At 34.3% G+C, this 23,154-nt stretch overlaps 1 protein-coding gene and 1 long non-coding RNA gene across 7 annotated transcripts in view; one reads left to right on the forward strand and one right to left on the reverse strand.

Annotated features, from left to right (window-relative positions):
• The window catches only part of LOC147842616 (uncharacterized), a 1,013,036-nt gene that overhangs the window by 720,008 nt on the left and 269,874 nt on the right, over window positions 1–23,154 (forward strand). The gene's annotated exons all lie outside the window — the stretch shown is intronic.
• The window catches only part of rnf220b (ring finger protein 220b), a 147,393-nt gene that overhangs the window by 13,855 nt on the left and 110,384 nt on the right, over window positions 1–23,154 (reverse strand). For 3 of the 6 annotated variants that reach the window (XM_087264475.1, XM_087264474.1, XM_087264478.1), the window contains 8 exons: window positions 6,027–6,072; window positions 5,850–5,942; window positions 5,464–5,506; window positions 5,087–5,191; window positions 3,046–3,089; window positions 2,570–2,681; window positions 230–320; window positions 31–117 (listed from right to left, as the gene is read on the reverse strand). In XM_087264475.1, the coding sequence (XP_087120601.1) occupies window positions 31–117; window positions 230–320; window positions 2,570–2,681; window positions 3,046–3,089; window positions 5,087–5,191; window positions 5,464–5,506; window positions 5,850–5,942; window positions 6,027–6,072 (621 nt within the window). The remainder of the gene's footprint in view (window positions 1–30; window positions 118–229; window positions 321–2,569; window positions 2,682–3,045; window positions 3,090–5,086; window positions 5,192–5,463; window positions 5,507–5,849; window positions 5,943–6,026; window positions 6,073–23,154) is intronic. The other 3 variants (XM_087264476.1, XM_087264477.1, XM_087264479.1) reach the window with 1 other exon arrangement.

Here is a 23,154-nt window from a genome sequence, read left to right on the forward strand (position 1 = left end):
AAACGGTGTGCTTATTTTATCCGTTCTTACTTTAAAATGGCTCCTCTTAACGCTTGCCTCTCCTCTGCATCTCTGGCTTCATTTCCTGAGCAGGGAATCACATCCGCCTCTGTGTATCTGAGATCATTTGCTGAGGAAACATTTCTTCTTATTACATATGCTTGAATGAAAAAAACAGATACATGCATTTTGCTTGTGCCATTCCGACAGCATACTGTAAAAAGGATACTGCACTTTTCCATACTCCAAAGTATCATCGCCGTCTACATCCAGATCTGCATCACTATCCTGGTGCTCTTTCAGTGTGCTGCTCACCAAACCTGAAGACATTTGATAGGAGCATAATGTAAAACAGCGTTTTAACAGAACAACAGAGGATGTATTGCATGTATGTGACAGTGTGTATTTCAAAAAGAGATTTAGGTGCACAACTGATGAACTGCAAAGTGGTAAAAAAAAAAAAATGAAAAGTGCCTATGAGGACATAAAGGTCTGTGCGACCTCTGTGATCCGCTCTGTTTCTGTTTCTGACCCCTGGTTAAGCGATTTTACAGTAATCTCCTTCTCAAAAGGTTAACACCACTTCCATTACCTCACGTGTCTGTTGTGAAACTATCACAAACACACACACACTGCACTGTTGCCAAACCAAGTGAGCTGCTTTTCTGATTACACTGACAATCACTGAACCTCACAAGAGAGGGATTGTGACTACAAACTGATGCCACTTGCTTTTGATTTCAATAAACTATTAATTTGCTTTAGCTAATCACTAAGCTTACTGCTAAATTTAAAACATGAACACGTATAAACAGATAGATTGGATAAAATATGTGTTTTATTTGACTGTTCATCAATACATTACAGTATTTTTTTTTTTGTCTTTTTGGGGATTGAGCTTGTAATGCCTTTTTTTCTGAATTCTGATGTTACTTTTCACAGTTTTTGAGAGGAACTTGCAATCTCAAGTCTATAGGTTTTCTCTCAAATCTGAATTAGTTTTTTTTACAATTCTGACTTCAAAATTACAGTTTCAAGGCTACATTTTACGATTTTGACATTTTTCTTTGCTCAGAATTGCAATGAAAATGTAGCAGCAGCTAGATTCTTACTTTAAAGTTTGATGTACAAACTTGCTAGTCTCAGAAAAACGTAAACCGATATACACTCACTGGCCACTTTATTAGGTATACCCGTCCAACTGCTCGATAATGCAAATTTTTAATCAGCCAATCAAATGGCAGCAATGGCAGAATTGGCATGTAGACATGGTCAAGTCGATCTGCTGCAGTTCAAACCAAGCATCAGAAAGGAGAAGAACAGGGATTTAAGTTACTTTGAACGTGGCATATTTGTTGGTGCCAGACGGGCTGGTTTAAGTATTTCATAAACTGCTTATCAACTTTGATTTTCAGGCAACAACCATCTCTAGGGTTTACAGAGAATGGTCCGAAAAAAAAAAAAAATCCAGTCCTGTGGGCGCAAATGCCTTGTGATGCCAGAGGTCAGAGGAGAATGGCCAGACTGGTTCCAGCTGATAGAAACCACTCAAGGATTCAACCAAGGTGTGCAGAAGAGCATCTCTGAACGCACAACACATCCAACCATGAGGCGGATGGGCTACAGAAGCAGAACACCACACCGGGTGTCACGCCTGTCAGCTAAGAACAGGAAACTGAGGCTACAATTTATACAGGATCAACAAAATTGTACAACAGAAGACTGGAAAAATTATGCCTGGTCTGATGAGTCTCGATTTCTGCTGTGACATTCGGATGGTAGGGTCAGAATTTGGTGTCATAAACATGAAAGCATGGATCTATTTTGCCATGTACCAACGGTTCAGGCTGGTGGTGGTGTAATGTTGTGGGGGATACTTTCTTGGCACATTTGGGCCCATTAGTACCAACTGAGAATCGTGTCAACACCACAGCCTAGTTGAGTATTGTTGCTGACCATGTCCATCCCTTTATGACCACAGTGTCTCCATCTTCTGATGGCTACCTCCAGCAAAAAAACGTGTCATGTCATAAAGCGTGAATTTTCTCAGACTGGTTTCTTGAACATGACAATGAGTCCACTGTACTCATATGACCTCCACAGTCACCAGATCTCAATCCAATAGAGCACCTTTGGACCTTTGGAATGTGGTGGAACGGCAGATTCGCATCATGGATGTGCAGCCAACAAATCTGCAGCAACTGTGTGATGCTATCATGTCAATATGGACCAAAATCTTTTAAGGAATTTTTCCAGTACCTTATTAAATCTATGCCGAAGGATTAAGGCAGTTCTGAAGGCAAAAAGGGATCCAACCTGGTACGAGTAAGGTGTGCCTAATAAGGTGGCCAGTGAGTGTATATTAACATGCAATTGCAAGAAAAATGTCAAATGTTTGAAATAAAAAAAAACATGATGGAACAAAACTCCATTATAATAAACGTTATATATATCTTTTTCTAATCTCATATCTGACTCGAGTCGGATTCCTTACGTACACAGATTGTAATTTATGGCTGCGTCTGTACATTTGGCTCATAGTTCAATTACGTTTTTGTGTGTTTTATACCTCTGAAGCCTCTGAGAACAGAAACCATCTGTATTCTTCTCTGCTCAGCCCATTCAAACTCCCTTCCGGCTGAGATCACGGAGCCATCTTCAACAACACACATGCCGTCTCTCTGTAAAACACACACACACATACATATCAGTATCTCTGGAGAAAATGTCTCCACCAGCCTCAAGACAGCACTTTCATCTGCTACCTGCCCTGAATTCCCTCTTGACATTAGGTCACTGCGTAAAGAAACGGGAAATAAAAGAAACAACATTTCACATGCAGGTTTATAGTTTGTTTGATCCTCCTGGCCACGTCTACCTGTCTTCTACATTATACGGCTGAGTTAGCAGAAGAGGACAGCGGACGGCACGTCTTACGCCGCCTGTCACTCAAGCACAGACATCACAGACAGTCTGAGAGCTGCCAGTAAAAGCAGATCTACAGGACACACAGACTTCGGGAGAGAAAGGTTTTTTCCATCATACCTGCTCTTCTTCTGCTTTCCGTCTTTTTAGCTTCCCAATGCGTGCTGCAAAAAAGAAATAAACAAATAAAGATGATGCTTCACACTTTTCATATTGTCTTATCTAATATTACGAAGCGTTAAATACACAGTTTCTGATTAGATTTTTTCTTTAGAGGTAGAGTTTTATGGAAATAAACACAGTTTCAAACTGATAAGACACAAGTGCTTCTATGGCCTGAAAAGATAAATAAAGAGCAAGGGGGATTGGACTGATCTGTTTATCTGATTATAAAACAAAGATAAATACAGGTTTTCCAGTGTTCTCTGCATCTCACATTTTTTAAAACGCACACACACACAAGGAGGAGGTAAAATTCAGCAAGCTGGAACAGGATCCAACACTCCATTAAAACCTCTGTGTTTTGCTGAGCTGCTAATGATGTTAAGGGACATTAATCTTTAGGAGCCTCAGCTCATAATACAGTCAAAGAGACAGTAGAAACAAAAGCGGAGGCCGTTACAATCGCAGTCAAGTTGACCGCAACGAAGAAAGGATTGTTAATTAGAGAGAGAATCTGATCAATTAGCTGTGACCAATCGTCCGGCTCACCTTTTTTAGATCTTAATGAAATAACATAAAAATTAACAGCCCTGATAAATGATTGAAAACTCAACATGACAGAGTATCATTATTTCACAGTACAAAGACTTAAAACTCACTGTCTTACTGTGCCAAGGGAGTAATGTTACATTAAATAGCATATCATTTTCGCAATCTCACGAGTTCATACTCATTTGCTCCCTGAAAGGATTTATGATTAGTATTCCAGATGAGGCCTTTTTAAAGGGATAGATCAGCCAAAATTCAACATTTATTTAGCATTTACTCATCCTTGAGTGGTTCAAAACCTTGAAGAGATTTTTTTCTGTTGAATACAATTGAGGAATATTTGAAGAATGTTATAGCAATGCTATAGTGGAACTAAATTACTATAGACACCGCAAAAAATGCTTTTCTTACGTAGAGTTTTGTTTTGCTTCTTGCCCAAATATCTAAAAATTCTTAAATCAACAAGCATTTTCTAAACAAGAACAAAATATTGTCGTTTTCACATATAATATGTTTTTAAAAAGTTAATTTTTACTTAAAAATAAGCAAAATAGTCTAATTTCAAAGCAAAAACTAGATTATTTTGCTCCACCATTGGCAAATTATTATTGACTTCAAAGTCAATGGTTACTGGTTTTCAACATTTTTCAAAATATCTTCTTTTATGTTCAACAGAAATAAGAAACTCAAACAGGGTTGAAACAAGTGAGACTGAATAAACTATACTTGTTTTCATTTTCTTGTAATATATAATATAATAAATGTAATATATCATTTTCACCTTTTCACGAGTTCTTAAATTTCAGATTATTGTCCCAGTTGAAGCATATTTTATGGGATAGTTCAGCCAAAAATCAACAATTATTCAGTGTTTACTCATCCTTGAGTGGTTAAAAATTTTGTTAAGATTCTTTTTTTCTATTGAACCCAATTGAGGAATATTTGAAGAATGTTATAGCAATGCTATGGTGGAACTAAATTACTGTAGACATCGCAAAAAATGCTTTTCTTAACTAGAGTTTTGTCTTGCTTCTTGCCCAAATATCTAAAAATTCTTAAATCAAGAAGCATTTTCTAAACAAGAACAAAATATTGTCGTTTTCACACATAATATGTAAAAAAAAAAGTGAATTCTTCATTTTAAAAAAAGCAAAATAGTCTTATTTCAAAGCAAAAACTAGATTATACTCCACCATTGGCAAATTATTATTGACTTCAAAGTCAATGGCTACTGGTTTTACACATTTTTCAAAATATCTTCTTTAGTGTTCAACAGAAATAAAAAAAAAACAAGTGTGGAACAAGTGAGAGTGAGTAAACTATGATATAATAATCCTTTTTGGTTCATTTTTAATTTTTAAAATGACTAATTTAAAAAATTGAAAAAATTTGGTGACCTATTTGGTGACATTAAGAAAACATTTGGTATTGTGTGTGAAGAGCAGCTTACCAGAAAGTGGGCAAGAAGGTGCATGTGGGAATCCACAGTCAGGCCAAACATGACCAGATTTCACTTTGTGTTTGGCGTAGCACCGGCACCAGCAGAGCTCCTTAACTGTTAACATATCAGAGAGTCAAAGGTCAATCAATGATCTGCTCTGCTCGTGAGGGTGCTAGGTCAAAGGTCAGGGAGATGTTTAATTGGGAATTATAGACTTTAAGTGTTCATATTTTACCCAAATTTACGTTCAAGCAACCCAACATTTTTAGAGCACATTCATGGACATTCATGTATTAACTCCTGTTCATATTAGATGTATGAATATGGTCAGAATGTTTATGTGCCTGCATAGGGAATGAATGAAATGTAAGTCACTGACAACATACCATTCAGTCTCGTTTGCCTGTTCGATCGTACTCGCAAAAATGTCTGAAATGAAAAAAGAGAAGGAAAACGAGATATATTTTAATACTCATACTGTAATCTTAATCACATTATAAACTAAATTACAAAAATGCCAGAGTGACACTAAGCTTGGGAAATGTACATTATAAAAGCGAACATTCATGTGAATTTATTGCGATTATTATTATTATTATTATTATTATTATTACGACCAAATGTTCTTTCAAATGGTATTTTCAATTCCATTTCAGTCCAGAAGAGGGCAGCACTGTACCTAGTGCTGTTACAAACACTTGACTGACGTGTTCTCTCCAGAAATAACTAAAGCACACTTAAATTAGCTTTATATAATATAACATGTGCTCACCTGGTACCTGTCAGAGTGCACAGCCTCATCAGCAGGACGTGGAGAAGAGGCAGAAGAGGAACCCTCTCTCTTTATGTGCATAGAAAACAGAGACTGAGAGAGACATTGAGATACTGGTTATTATGACCTGTTGAGACAAATAAACGGTATATAACAAGTACACTGGAGCATCCGTACCTTAGGCGGCCCGGCGGAGAGACACTCCTTCTGAGCAGGACCCTGACTGTAAACACCAGAGTCTGATTAACATCACTATCCCATTAAACATGAATCAGAAGATGCAAGAAATGAAGTATGGCAAAGAAAATGTAAGTAAAATCTGTTTACCCTTAGGTGCACAAGCTATAAAACAGATATAAAAAAATAACTTAGATTTAGACCCATGTAGTGCATCAAAGGGTTAACAATATACTTAACAGCAGGGTTGAAAAATTGGCCTTTTTTAACCACTTCCTGCTGGTTGTTTTTTATTATGCAGGTTAAAGGTTTGACATACTGCATTAATTATGTTTATATGGTTGCATTCATTTTTTATTTTTAAGTTTGCACTACCAAATTGATATTTTAACACCTGTTCTAGGGTGATGAAACAGAATAGGATATGCACACTTGGTGCTGCTGTTTTCATTTCCTAGGTAACAGATTGGCAGGATTCTCCAGGATTGTTGTTAAGTTATATCTACAAAAGTTTATTTCACAAGTTTAGGGTTCACTTCTGCCATCACGGTTTTGTCCTAACTAATGTTATTTAAAAAACAAAACCATTTATGATGTAAAATATGCACTTTTTGAATGTGCTGTGGCTTAATTTAAGCTCTGATATTATTGGGCTGTTTTTGACAGGCCACTGGGCTGGTTTTGTTGCAAAAACCTGGCAACCCTGACTAACAGTTGAAATTTAGCAATAAGTATCGTTGTTAAATGTTTAAAAAATAATATTTTTTTTGCACTAAAAGGCTACATTTATTTGATAAGGAAATACAGTAAAAACAGTAAAACTGAAATATTATTACAATTTATAAATTTTTTTATAGAAAACAGTTTAAAATGTAATTTATTTCATCATTTAATGCTGCATTTTCAGCATCATTACTCCAGTCTTCAGTGTCACATGATTCTTCATAAATCATTCTAATATGATGATCTGGATTGTTGAAAACCGTTGGGCTGCTTCATATTTTTGAGTAAACTTTACTACAGTACCATTCAAAAGTAATTAAAAGCATGTACTTTATTCACCAAGTTAACAATATAATGTTCAAGACTTGCAAACACTTTTTATTTTTATTAATTTGACATTTTATTTTAAATTAATACTGTAATTTAAATTGTCTTTTTTATCAAAGAACCTTCAAAAAAACATTTCAAAGTTTCCACAAAACTATGAAGCAGGAAAAAGTTTTTGCGCACCAGTAATATCTGAGGTGTTTCATTCCGCTGTGGTGACCACTGATAAATCAGGGAAGGATCAAGTCGAAGGACAGAGAATAATATCTAATTAACATTGCAGATTACATTCTAAAAGATCATGTAACATGGAGAAAGGCTAAAAATTCAGCTTCAAGGTATAAATTTTTATGTATTTAACTACATTCCTTAATACATTAATCACATTCACTACATTTATTTACCCACATTCATTAGTAAATGAACTACATCATATTCATAATTATGTTCCATAACAAAACATGCTATAAAATCATTATTTACATTTATAACAAAATTGTACAATCTGATCATATATTTTGATCAAATAAATGCAGTCCTGGTGAGCACAACAGCTTTCTTTTAAAAACATTATAACATCTTACTGATCTCAAACTTTTGACCGACGCTATATAAAAAGCTGTCTCCACTCGAGTCCCGTACAGCAGCGAGGCTTGAACACACCCTGGGGCCGAGTTCAATTTGACACAATTACTGTCCACAGCTCTGTCACTAAGCAGATTACAGCTATAATTTCTTTATTGGAGAAATCCTTCATGTGTTCAGAGCGGCTGATAGCGAACGCTGAGGAAATGCGTTATTAGCTTGCTGTGATTTTTTTTCTCACAAGGACTGCCTTGAGCTCGACTGGCTGTGAAATGTCAGGAACAATGTAACCGCGTGTAATTTGTGATGTTGCGATGATGGAGGAGACAAGCAGAAAGGGTGGAGGTTTGAAGCAAATGCCCCGCGGCTGTGGATAAATATGCCATCAAGACCTGCAAGCATTTAATGTGCCTTTAGAAAGGGACAGACGTCTGTTTGTGTGTGTGTGTGTGTGTGTGTGTGTGTGTGTGTGTGTGTGTGTTCATCTTCTCAATCAGCACGGGTTTTGCCCTTCCTCCAGCTCTCCTGCTCTTGTCTCCAGTTTTTCAATGTCTTTTCTATGGGCGGCGATGCATTTTGATGAGATTTGAGTAAGAGTGACAGAAGAGCATGTTGACTGTCAGTGGCACTTTACTGTGTGTGTGTTCAGAGAGATGGAGGCAGCTCAAAAACAATCACATCAACATGCCAATGATCAGAAGATGATCTCTTATTGAGCCTGATGAATGTAGAAATAAAGCAAGACATGAGAGATGAATGGATAATATATTGATTGTCTCGGGCATAATATGGATTGTGTCGTATTCATTACTGTATCGAGGAACGTGATGGGTTTTGTTTTTGTCTTCTTTGTGAAGATCCATGGCAGACAGCATTGGAAACTTTTATTCATAAAATAAAATAACTTTACACAATACTTTAAATGTAAAAAGTAAGTTTAATATATGATTATAATATATTGTATACTTATATTATTCTCCAGTATCTCACTGATTTCCAGAATGAAATAATTCTTGCTTGCAAAGAATTAATAAACCAATTAGTTAATACATTAATAAAAAGCATTTAAAAATGATATTTATTTTTAAAAGAGGTGATTAAGGGGGGTTATGGCAACAAATACATTCTAGAGTCTTATAATCAGCAGTGAGATTATCTGCTTTATTTGAGTACTTATTGTAAATGATATAATGTAAACGCATTAAATTAACAGTTTGTTTCATAAGGGTTGATCTCGGCCAAAACGAGAGTATCCTTTATTTTAGAAGAAAAAAGTAGGTTCCAACTCCTAAAATATGGCTGACAGAGTTAACGGGTACATTACATCTAACATAGAAAATCCGGTATACCTTACAGTCCCATAGCAAGAAGGGGTTCGGGTGGTTTGGAAGACCCACCCCTTACTGACAAAAGTCCAGAATTTGTCCCATACATGAGCTGATTTGTTCTATTCTGACTGCTATGCCATCAAAAATAATAAAAATAACCCATCAAAAAGGTATTAAGACCAAATGAAATCCGTGCTTTGGTTTGATTTCAGCTAATCAGTTTTGGACAGTTGCACACAATTATTTTTTTAGGAGTCCTAGAAAGAAAAGTCATCTTTCGCTATTGTGTTGTGTTGGGCGAAGCAGTGGTGCAGTAGGTAGTGCTGTCGCCTCACAGCAAGAAGGTCGCTTGGTCGCTGGTTCGAACCTCGGCTCAGTGGGTGTATCTGTGTGGAGTTTGCATGTTCTCCCTGCGTTCACGTGGGTTTCCTCCGGGTGCTCCGGTTTCACCCACAGTCCAAAGACATGTGGTGCAGGTAAATTGGGTAGGCTAAATTGTGTGTGTGTGTGTGTGTGTGTGTGTGTGTGTGTGTGTGTGTGTGTGTGTGTGTGTGTGTGTGTGTGTGTGTGTGTGTGTGTGTGTGTGTGTGTGTGTGTGTGTGTGTGTGTGTGTGTGTGTGTGTGTGTGTGTGTGTGTGTGTGTGTGTGTGTGTGTGTGTGTGTGTGTGTGTGTGTGTGTGTGTGTGTGTGTGTGTGTGTGTGTGTGTGTGTGTGTGTGTGTGTGTGTGTGTGTGTGTGTGTGTGTGTGTGTGTGTGTGTGTGTGTGTGTGTGTGTGTGTGTGTGTGTGTGTGTGTGTGTGTGTGTGTGTGTGTGTGTGTGTGTGTGTGTGTGTGTGTGTGTGTGTGTGTGTGTGTGTGTGTGTGTGTGTGTGTGTGTGTGTGTGTGTGTGTGTGTGTGTGTGTGTGTGTGTGTGTGTGTGTGTGTGTGTGTGTGTGTGTGTGTGTGTGTGTGTGTGTGTGTGTGTGTGTGTGTGTGTGTGTGTGTGTGTGTGTGTGTGTGTGTGTGTGTGTGTGTGTGTGTGTGTGTGTGTGTGTGTGTGTGTGTGTGTGTGTGTGTGTGTGTGTGTGTGTGTGTGTGTGTGTGTGTGTGTGTGTGTGTGTGTGTGTGTGTGTGTGTGTGTGTGTGTGTGTGTGTGTGTGTGTGTGTGTGTGTGTGTGTGTGTGTGTGTGTGTGTGTGTGTGTGTGTGTGTGTGTGTGTGTGTGTGTGTGTGTGTGTGTGTGTGTGTGTGTGTGTGTGTGTGTGTGTGTGTGTGTGTGTGTGTGTGTGTGTGTGTGTGTGTGTGTGTGTGTGTGTGTGTGTGTGTGTGTGTGTGTGTGTGTGTGTGTGTGTGTGTGTGTGTGTGTGTGTGTGTGTGTGTGTGTGTGTGTGTGTGTGTGTGTGTGTGTGTGTGTGTGTGTGTGTGTGTGTGTGTGTGTGTGTGTGTGTGTGTGTGTGTGTGTGTGTGTGTGTGTGTGTGTGTGTGTGTGTGTGTGTGTGTGTGTGTGTGTGTGTGTGTGTGTGTGTGTGTGTGTGTGTGTGTGTGTGTGTGTGTGTGTGTGTGTGTGTGTGTGTGTGTGTGTGTGTGTGTGTGTGTGTGTGTGTGTGTGTGTGTGTGTGTGTGTGTGTGTGTGTGTGTGTGTGTGTGTGTGTGTGTGTGTGTGTGTGTGTGTGTGTGTGTGTGTGTGTGTGTGTGTGTGTGTGTGTGTGTGTGTGTGTGTGTGTGTGTGTGTGTGTGTGTGTGTGTGTGTGTGTGTGTGTGTGTGTGTGTGTGTGTGTGTGTGTGTGTGTGTGTGTGTGTGTGTGTGTGTGTGTGTGTGTGTGTGTGTGTGTGTGTGTGTGTGTGTGTGTGTGTGTGTGTGTGTGTGTGTGTGTGTGTGTGTGTGTGTGTGTGTGTGTGTGTGTGTGTGTGTGTGTGTGTGTGTGTGTGTGTGTGTGTGTGTGTGTGTGTGTGTGTGTGTGTGTGTGTGTGTGTGTGTGTGTGTGTGTGTGTGTGTGTGTGTGTGTGTGTGTGTGTGTGTGTGTGTGTGTGTGTGTGTGTGTGTGTGTGTGTGTGTGTGTGTGTGTGTGTGTGTGTGTGTGTGTGTGTGTGTGTGTGTGTGTGTGTGTGTGTGTGTGTGTGTGTGTGTGTGTGTGTGTGTGTGTGTGTGTGTGTGTGTGTGTGTGTGTGTGTGTGTGTGTGTGTGTGTGTGTGTGTGTGTGTGTGTTTCAGGTCCCCTCTTGGTCATGCCTTAAAACATGCTAAAATCAAGTGAAAAGACCTTTGGTAATGTTTTTTTAATTTTGACCATGAGGGGACCTAAGTGTGTGTGTGTGTGTAAAGTCCTTCTCAGCAGCGTCTCTGTAGGCTGGGGGGAGGTACTGCGGGCTGTTTCACACACGTCATTCACACACACTTCTCTATTGTCTGTGAATGGCTGATGGCCCTGAGAGACTCTGGGGGAGATTTAACACTTCTAAAGTCTTTTAGTCTAGAGTCTTTTAAACTTCTAAACTCCTCTAAATTCTTCAAATATAACTTTACTCATTTAGGACATCTAAGATTAAAGTGAAGCAAAATAATATCAGTTATTTCCATTATTATTTCACTCTTGTGCTAAATACTGTAGGACAATTACTATATACATTTAAAAAGCTTAATAAAGCAGCAGCTTTTATTGGTCTATTAAATAAAATATGTGGTTTACAGAAATTGGACTTTGTGTGAAGAAATGTGAGCTTAGAGTAGACAAAGAAAATTGAATTAGTTAGTATGAGCCCTGGTCCCCTGTTGGATATGAGCAATGCCTGTTTTATTTCCAATTTGCCAAGAACTGCAAAGATTCTGATGCTCAAGAATCAATCATTTTATTTCTATTGAAAGTTTTTTTTCAATTGGTTTTAAAGGTTTTGTTGTGGAGTGAGGAATTAAATTGTTTATTGTAATTTTAGTGGTTACATTAATTGTATTTAGTCATATTTATTATTTTGGTGTACAATAATGAAAAATTTAGTTTAGTATATTTAGAATTGATCAGTCTTTTTTGACTGTGTTGTGTAGTGTATGTAGGTATGGATGAATATATAAATGACTTGCTTAACTTTCAAAATAAAATTACTTGATTATTTTAACTGTTTACTGTTAGTTTTAATACGTTTTTTATATAAATTTGTATAATTATATACAATTAAAAGTAATTTTACAATGTATTTTTGATGTCAATAACTGGTGTATAATAAAATAATTATCAACACTGTTGTTTCAGAGATATTCAACAAGTGAAATATTAGTAAATATGAAGTCATCTGAACATGTGTTGCTCCATACTATCTAAGCTAGGCTGGTTAAGAACGATGTTTCATTTATTCGTCATTTCTCAGCATCACAAACACAACATAAAGATTTTGGAGCTCAAAACTCAATATTTGTTTTACTGCTGAATACTGTTTTTTTTCAAGGGTTTCAAAGGTTTTGTTGTGAAGTGAGGAACTAAATTACCCAGTTGTGTGTAGTGTCAGAATATTTGCATTTTTTAACATTTATTCAAGGAATAGGAATGAAATCTGATTTATTTACAATTTATCCATCACTGTAAAATGCTGGGTTCCACACAACAGAGTTGTGTTGGGAAAACATGAAGGAATTAAGTCAACTTATTAGTCCACATCTCTAGGATGTTTCAAAACACCTAAATATATACACTGCCCAATTTAAATGAGCACACACACATTTGATCTATTTCTCAGTGAATGTTACTGCATTTTTACTAAAACACACACCAAGTGGGGACCTGAAGCTCTGAGCGGCGTTTACCTATCCCACAGGGGACCTTAGCTGGAACACTGAATTTTTAATCATAATCTAACTTTATTTAATGTTAAACTTTAGGACAAACTTTGGCCACACTAATATATTTTTTGTTTAAAACACATATTTGTTTCGGCCTTCTTTCCACACTGAGATGGCATTTTTAGGAAATGAAAAATGGATATTTATCATTTATTTATGAAAAATATGACAACGGCATTTTCGTGTTGCAGTGTGGACTGTGGAAACTGCTTTCATAATAAAGCTGCCAATGAACATCATCAAAAACATCAGCTTTAGATTAATGTCAGTTTGGTCATGCTCCAGTCTGTCTGGAAATACATGAAGAAACAGAACAAACTGACAAAAACTCAATCCAGAACTTTGGCCAAATCTCTAAGATATTTCAGAACACCTAAATATATACACTGCCCAATTTAAATGAGCACACACACATTTGATCTATTTCTCAGTGAATGTTACTGTATTTTTACTAAAACACACACCAAGTGGGGACCTGAAGCTCTGAGCGGCGTTTACCTATCCAACAGGGGACCTTTTGAAACTTTTTTGAAACTTTTTCTCTAAGATATTTCAGAACACCTAAATATATACACTGCCCAACTTAAATGAGCACACACACATTTGATCTATTTCTCAGTGAATGTTACTGCATTTTTACTAAAACACACACCAAGTGGGGACCTGAAGCACTGAGCGGCGTTTACCTATCCAACAGGGGACCTTTTGAAACTTTTAACTTTAATTAACTTTATTTAAATGATAACTTTTGAAGAATTAAACCTTTACTTATTATTAAATATTCTGAAAGAAACATTAAATGCTAAATAAATAATAGTTTTTTTTTTGATCAGGTTTCAGAGGTTTTGTTGTGAAGTGAGAAACTAAATTACCCAACTGTGTTCAGTTTCATTTTAGTGGTTAATGTCAAAATAATTAAATTTTTTATATTTATTTGAAGTATAAGAATAAAGTCTGAGTTATTTACAATTTATCACGATTGACTGATGTATGTAGTATTTTCTTTTTCTTTTCTTTTTTTAAAGAAAAATACATGATTTTGTTTCTAATTACTGGTAAGCTGGTATGTTTTTTATTCTTTTAAGTATTTTTACAGTGTATGTTTTAAGGCAATTGCTGTTTTTTAAATAATTATCAACACTGTTGTTTCAGAGATATTCAACAAGTGAAATATTAGTAAATATAAAGTCATCTGAACATGTGTTGCTCCATACTATCTAAGCTAGGCTGGTTAAGAACGATGTTTCATTTATTCGTCATTTCTCAGCATCAAAAACACAACATAAAGATTTTGGAGCTCAAAACTCAATATTTGTTTTACTGCTGAATACTGTTTTTTTCAAGGGTTTCAAAGGTTTTGTTGTGAAGTGAGGAACTAAATTACCCAGTTGTGTGTAGTGTCAGAATATTTGCATTTTTTAACATTTATTCAAGGAATAGGAATGAAATCTGATTTATTTACAATTTATCCATCACTGTAAAATGCTGGGTTCCACACAACAGAGTTGTGTTGGGAAAACATGAAGGAATTAAGTCAACTTATTAGTCCACATCTCTAGGATGTTTCAAAACACCTAAATGTATACACTGCCCAATTTAAATGAGCACACACACATTTGATCTATTTCTCAGTGAATGTTACTGCATTTTTACTAAAACACACACCAAGTGGGGACCTGAAGCACTGGGCGGCGTTTACCTATCCAACAGGGGACCTTAGCTGGAACACTGAATTTTTAATCATAATCTAACTTTATTTAATGTTAAACTTTAGGACAAACTTTGGCCACACTAATATATTTTTTGTTTAAAACACATATTTGTTTCGGCCTTCTTTCCACACTGAGATGGCATTTTTAGGAAATGAAAAATGGATATTTATCATTTATTTATGAAAAATATGACAATGGCATTTTCGTGTTGCAGTGTGGACTGTGGAAACTGCTTTCATAATAAAGCTGCCAATGAACATCATCAAAAACATCTGCTTTAGATTAATGTCAGTTTGGTCATGCTCCAGTCTGTCTGGAAATACATGAAGAAACAGAACAAACTGACAAAAACTCAATCCAGAACTTTGGCCAAATCTCTAAGATATTTCAGAACACCTAAATATATACACTGCCCAATTTAAATGAGCACACACACATTTGATCTATTTCTCAGTGAATGTTACTGTATTTTTACTAAAACACACACCAAGTGGGGACCTGAAGCTCTGAGCGGCGTTTACCTATCCAACAGGGGACCTTAGCTGGAACACTGAATTTTAATCATAATCTAACTTTATTTAATGTTAAACTTTAGGACAAACTTTGGCCACACTAATATATTTTTTGTTTAAAGATGAAGATTTAAACCTTTACTTATTATTAAATATTCTGATAGAAACATTTAATGCTAAATAAGTTCTACCTGCAAATATTTTAGGCTTGACATTGAAAGTAATACATGTAATAGATATAAAGCATACAAATAAAACATACAAAAAATATATTTTTTATAATTTGCCCAATTTCGGAATGTTTATAAAAAAATCTCTCAAGTATTTTTACAGTGTACGTTTTAAGGCAATTACTGTGTTTTTTTTATTTTTATAATTAATATATATTCAGTCTTTTTACAGTTTTTACAGTTACTTTTTATGTTTTAAGGCAATAACTGTTTTCTTTTTCAATAATTATCAACACTGTTCTTACAGAGATATTGAAAAAGGGAACTATTAGTAAATATAAAGTCATCCAAACATGTGCCGCTCAATACTAAAGGCTGATTTATACTTTCTCCTGGCGCAGCATCGTGAACCTCTGCTGACAGCGTGCGCAACATACAGACGAGCCTTTTATGACGCGTCCGCTGTTGACATATTCTTTACAATGTCAGGTGGTTGTCAAAAGAAAACCCCTGGAAAATCAGACAGATAAATAGAGAAGTCATTAATAATCATATATATTTATCATAAATGTCGTTCAAGATTTTTTTTTAATTATTGTTATTTTAAACAATTTTTATAATCATTTAAGATTTTTTTATTTTCAAACTTTGTTGCATCACTTGCTTTTGTGTTTATATCTCTGACAGTTCTACCTAAAGTTTATTAACATATTAATGACAACAGAACATGGGTTGCTATATAAACATATATGTTTATCATGGCAAGAATACAAGCAAAAAATATATGAAAAATACACAAATTCAAACAAAAAGTTACCTTAGGGCTATTACTTATTATTTTACTTGTATTTAAACTGTTTATATTTATTTGGTCATAAATGCATAACACATTACTCTGTATAATATAAACATTTTCACAATTCGTAAATTAACTGTTTAAGTTAAATGTGCAATTTTCACAATATTGACTCAAACTCTTCGTACAAATATGTAGTTTAACCCTGAAAATGTAGATAACACATAAACATCAAAACACTTCAAAACTTGTTTTTAGTCAGCGTCTAAACAAAAGTAAATTACATCTGAAGGTTTTTCACGTGGCCAATAACAGTAGCTGTCAAATCTATCTACATACGAATCATTGCACAAAAATAAAAATCGTTCAAGTCATACTTCAATTAAATAAGCAAATATATACTTAAAGGTTTGTATTTTATTTGACAAAGTATATAGTACTCTGCAGTGTTTGTGTGTGTATGTGTGTTATATTTACTATGAGTGTTACATAATACATACTATTTTACAAACATTTCTGCCTGATGATTCAAAATAGGAGACAAAGCTTTGTTTTACCTTGCTAAATTATAAAGCAAACACAAGCATGCTGACTCTATTTTTTAGATTTAGCCCATTCCACAATACACACATTACTGTCTGGCTGGTTTGTGTCCTCTACTGATATGCTAAAAAGGCAATAATGGTCCAACATTTCTGACCATTATCGGCAGTAAAGCCCAGATAAACAGGCCATTAGTACACTGTAAACTGATTGGTTAAAATTTTTCTTTCTAGTCAAAAGAATAATTTAGTTTAGTGTCATTTTAGTGTTTAATATTTCTTTGCATTTATTTGAAGGAGTTATTTACAATTTATCACGATTGACTGTATGTAGTATTTTTTTTAAAGAAAAATACATGATTTTGTTTCTAATTACTGGTAAGCTGGTATGTTTTTTATTATTTTAAGTATTTTTACAGTGTATGTTTTAAGGCAATTGCTGTTTTTTAAATAATTATCAACACTGTTGTTTCAGAGATATTCAACAAGTGAAATATTAGTAAATATAAAGTCATCTGAACATGTGTTGCTCCATACTATCTAAGCTAGGCTGGTTAAGAACGATGTTTCATTTATTCGTCATTTCTCAGCATCACAAACACAACATAAAGATTTTGGAGCTCAAAACTCAATATTTGTTTTACTGCTGAATACTGTTTTTTTTCAAGGGTTTCAAAGGTTTTGTTGTGAAGTGAGGAACTAAATTACCCAGTTGTGTGTAGTGTCAGAATATTTGCATTTTTTAACATTTATTCAAGGAATAGGAATGAAATCTGATTTATTTACAATTTATCCATCACTGTAAAATGCTGGGTTCCACACAACAGAGTTGTGTTGGGAAAACATGAAGGAATTAAGTCAACTTATTAGTCCACATCTCTAGGATGTTTCAAAACACCTAAATGTATACACTGCCCAATTTAAATGAGCACACACACATTTGATCTATTTCTCAGTGAATGTTACTGCATTTTTACTAAAACACACACCAAGTGGGGACCTGAAGCACTGGGCGGCGTTTACCTATCCAACAGGGGACCTTAGCTGGAACACTGAATTTTTAATCATAATCTAACTTTATTTAATGTTAAACTTTAGGACAAACTTTGGCCACACTAATATATTTTTTGTTTAAAACACATATTTGTTTCGGCCTTCTTTCCACACTGAGATGGCATTTTTAGGAAATGAAAAATGGATATTTATCATTTATTTATGAAAAATATGACAATGGCATTTTCGTGTTGCAGTGTGGACTGTGGAAACTGCTTTCATAATAAAGCTGCCAATGAACATCATCAAAAACATCTGCTTTAGATTAATGTCAGTTTGGTCATGCTCCAGTCTGTCTGGAAATACATGAAGAAACAGAACAAACTGACAAAAACTCAATCCAGAACTTTGGCCAAATCTCTAAGATATTTCAGAACACCTAAATATATACACTGCCCAATTTAAATGAGCACACACACATTTGATCTATTTCTCAGTGAATGTTACTGTATTTTTACTAAAACACACACCAAGTGGGGACCTGAAGCTCTGAGCGGCGTTTACCTATCCAACAGGGGACCTTAGCTGGAACACTGAATTTTAATCATAATCTAACTTTATTTAATGTTAAACTTTAGGACAAACTTTGGCCACACTAATATATTTTTTGTTTAAAGATGAAGATTTAAACCTTTACTTATTATTAAATATTCTGATAGAAACATTTAATGCTAAATAAGTTCTACCTGCAAATATTTTAGGCTTGACATTGAAAGTAATACATGTAATAGATATAAAGCATACAAATAAAACATACAAAAAATATATTTTTTATAATTTGCCCAATTTCGGAATGTTTATAAAAAAATCTCTCAAGTATTTTTACAGTGTACGTTTTAAGGCAATTACTGTGTTTTTTTTATTTTTATAATTAATATATATTCAGTCTTTTTACAGTTTTTACAGTTACTTTTTATGTTTTAAGGCAATAACTGTTTTCTTTTTCAATAATTATCAACACTGTTCTTACAGAGATATTGAAAAAGGGAACTATTAGTAAATATAAAGTCATCCAAACATGTGCCGCTCAATACTAAAGGCTGATTTATACTTTCTCCTGGCGCAGCATCGTGAACCTCTGCTGACAGCGTGCGCAACATACAGACGAGCCTTTTATGACGCGTCCGCTGTTGACATATTCTTTACAATGTCAGGTGGTTGTCAAAAGAAAACCCCTGGAAAATCAGACAGATAAATAGAGAAGTCATTAATAATCATATATATTTATCATAAATGTCGTTCAAGATTTTTTTTTAATTATTGTTATTTTAAACAATTTTTATAATCATTTAAGATTTTTTTATTTTCAAACTTTGTTGCATCACTTGCTTTTGTGTTTATATCTCTGACAGTTCTACCTAAAGTTTATTAACATATTAATGACAACAGAACATGGGTTGCTATATAAACATATATGTTTATCATGGCAAGAATACAAGCAAAAAATATATGAAAAATACACAAATTCAAACAAAAAGTTACCTTAGGGCTATTACTTATTATTTTACTTGTATTTAAACTGTTTATATTTATTTGGTCATAAATGCATAACACATTACTCTGTATAATATAAACATTTTCACAATTCGTAAATTAACTGTTTAAGTTAAATGTGCAATTTTCACAATATTGACTCAAACTCTTCGTACAAATATGTAGTTTAACCCTGAAAATGTAGATAACACATAAACATCAAAACACTTCAAAACTTGTTTTTAGTCAGCGTCTAAACAAAAGTAAATTACATCTGAAGGTTTTTCACGTGGCCAATAACAGTAGCTGTCAAATCTATCTACATACGAATCATTGCACAAAAATAAAAATCGTTCAAGTCATACTTCAATTAAATAAGCAAATATATACTTAAAGGTTTGTATTTTATTTGACAAAGTATATAGTACTCTGCAGTGTTTGTGTGTGTATGTGTGTTATATTTACTATGAGTGTTACATAATACATACTATTTTACAAACATTTCTGCCTGATGATTCAAAATAGGAGACAAAGCTTTGTTTTACCTTGCTAAATTATAAAGCAAACACAAGCATGCTGACTCTATTTTTTAGATTTAGCCCATTCCACAATACACACATTACTGTCTGGCTGGTTTGTGTCCTCTACTGATATGCTAAAAAGGCAATAATGGTCCAACATTTCTGACCATTATCGGCAGTAAAGCCCAGATAAACAGGCCATTAGTACACTGTAAACTGATTGGTTAAAATTTTTCTTTCTAGTCAAAAGAATAATTTAGTTTAGTGTCATTTTAGTGTTTAATATTTCTTTGCATTTATTTGAAGGAGTTATTTACAATTTATCACGATTGACTGTATGTAGTATTTTTTTTAAAGAAAAATACATGATTTTGTTTCTAATTACTGGTAAGCTGGTATGTTTTTTATTATTTTAAGTATTTTTACAGTGTATGTTTTAAGGCAATTGCTGTTTTTTAAATAATTATCAACACTGTTGTTTCAGAGATATTCAACAAGTGAAATATTAGTAAATATAAAGTCATCTGAACATGTGTTGCTCCATACTATCTAAGCTAGGCTGGTTAAGAACGATGTTTCATTTATTCGTCATTTCTCAGCATCACAAACACAACATAAAGATTTTGGAGCTCAAAACTCAATATTTGTTTTACTGCTGAATACTGTTTTTTTTCAAGGGTTTCAAAGGTTTTGTTGTGAAGTGAGGAACTAAATTACCCAGTTGTGTGTAGTGTCAGAATATTTGCATTTTTTAACATTTATTCAAGGAATAGGAATGAAATCTGATTTATTTACAATTTATCCATCACTGTAAAATGCTGGGTTCCACACAACAGAGTTGTGTTGGGAAAACATGAAGGAATTAAGTCAACTTATTAGTCCACATCTCTAGGATGTTTCAAAACACCTAAATGTATACACTGCCCAATTTAAATGAGCACACACACATTTGATCTATTTCTCAGTGAATGTTACTGCATTTTTACTAAAACACACACCAAGTGGGGACCTGAAGCACTGGGCGGCGTTTACCTATCCAACAGGGGACCTTAGCTGGAACACTGAATTTTTAATCATAATCTAACTTTATTTAATGTTAAACTTTAGGACAAACTTTGGCCACACTAATATATTTTTTGTTTAAAACACATATTTGTTTCGGCCTTCTTTCCACACTGAGATGGCATTTTTAGGAAATGAAAAATGGATATTTATCATTTATTTATGAAAAATATGACAATGGCATTTTCGTGTTGCAGTGTGGACTGTGGAAACTGCTTTCATAATAAAGCTGCCAATGAACATCATCAAAAACATCTGCTTTAGATTAATGTCAGTTTGGTCATGCTCCAGTCTGTCTGGAAATACATGAAGAAACAGAACAAACTGACAAAAACTCAATCCAGAACTTTGGCCAAATCTCTAAGATATTTCAGAACACCTAAATATATACACTGCCCAATTTAAATGAGCACACACACATTTGATCTATTTCTCAGTGAATGTTACTGTATTTTTACTAAAACACACACCAAGTGGGGACCTGAAGCTCTGAGCGGCGTTTACCTATCCAACAGGGGACCTTAGCTGGAACACTGAATTTTAATCATAATCTAACTTTATTTAATGTTAAACTTTAGGACAAACTTTGGCCACACTAATATATTTTTTGTTTAAAGATGAAGATTTAAACCTTTACTTATTATTAAATATTCTGATAGAAACATTTAATGCTAAATAAGTTCTACCTGCAAATATTTTAGGCTTGACATTGAAAGTAATACATGTAATAGATATAAAGCATACAAATAAAACATACAAAAAATATATTTTTTATAATTTGCCCAATTTCGGAATGTTTATAAAAAAATCTCTCAAGTATTTTTACAGTGTACGTTTTAAGGCAATTACTGTGTTTTTTTTATTTTTATAATTAATATATATTCAGTCTTTTTACAGTTTTTACAGTTACTTTTTATGTTTTAAGGCAATAACTGTTTTCTTTTTCAATAATTATCAACACTGTTCTTACAGAGATATTGAAAAAGGGAACTATTAGTAAATATAAAGTCATCCAAACATGTGCCGCTCAATACTAAAGGCTGATTTATACTTTCTCCTGGCGCAGCATCGTGAACCTCTGCTGACAGCGTGCGCAACATACAGACGAGCCTTTTATGACGCGTCCGCTGTTGACATATTCTTTACAATGTCAGGTGGTTGTCAAAAGAAAACCCCTGGAAAATCAGACAGATAAATAGAGAAGTCATTAATAATCATATATATTTATCATAAATGTCGTTCAAGATTTTTTTTTAATTATTGTTATTTTAAACAATTTTTATAATCATTTAAGATTTTTTTATTTTCAAACTTTGTTGCATCACTTGCTTTTGTGTTTATATCTCTGACAGTTCTACCTAAAGTTTATTAACATATTAATGACAACAGAACATGGGTTGCTATATAAACATATATGTTTATCATGGCAAGAATACAAGCAAAAAATATATGAAAAATACACAAATTCAAACAAAAAGTTACCTTAGGGCTATTACTTATTATTTTACTTGTATTTAAACTGTTTATATTTATTTGGTCATAAATGCATAACACATTACTCTGTATAATATAAACATTTTCACAATTCGTAAATTAACTGTTTAAGTTAAATGTGCAATTTTCACAATATTGACTCAAACTCTTCGTACAAATATGTAGTTTAACCCTGAAAATGTAGATAACACATAAACATCAAAACACTTCAAAACTTGTTTTTAGTCAGCGTCTAAACAAAAGTAAATTACATCTGAAGGTTTTTCACGTGGCCAATAACAGTAGCTGTCAAATCTATCTACATACGAATCATTGCACAAAAATAAAAATCGTTCAAGTCATACTTCAATTAAATAAGCAAATATATACTTAAAGGTTTGTATTTTATTTGACAAAGTATATAGTACTCTGCAGTGTTTGTGTGTGTATGTGTGTTATATTTACTATGAGTGTTACATAATACATACTATTTTACAAACATTTCTGCCTGATGATTCAAAATAGGAGACAAAGCTTTGTTTTACCTTGCTAAATTATAAAGCAAACACAAGCATGCTGACTCTATTTTTTAGATTTAGCCCATTCCACAATACACACATTACTGTCTGGCTGGTTTGTGTCCTCTACTGATATGCTAAAAAGGCAATAATGGTCCAACATTTCTGACCATTATCGGCAGTAAAGCCCAGATAAACAGGCCATTAGTACACTGTAAACTGATTGGTTAAAATTTTTCTTTCTAGTCAAAAGAATAATTTAGTTTAGTGTCATTTTAGTGTTTAATATTTCTTTGCATTTATTTGAAGGAGTTATTTACAATTTATCACGATTGACTGTATGTAGTATTTTTTTTAAAGAAAAATACATGATTTTGTTTCTAATTACTGGTAAGCTGGTATGTTTTTTATTATTTTAAGTATTTTTACAGTGTATGTTTTAAGGCAATTGCTGTTTTTTAAATAATTATCAACACTGTTGTTTCAGAGATATTCAACAAGTGAAATATTAGTAAATATAAAGTCA

The sequence above is a fragment of the Danio rerio genome, chromosome 8, assembly GCF_052040795.2.
Source record: "Danio rerio strain M-AB ecotype USA chromosome 8, GRCz13ab, whole genome shotgun sequence".
In the NCBI taxonomy this organism is placed as follows: Eukaryota; Metazoa; Chordata; class Actinopteri; order Cypriniformes; family Danionidae; genus Danio; species Danio rerio.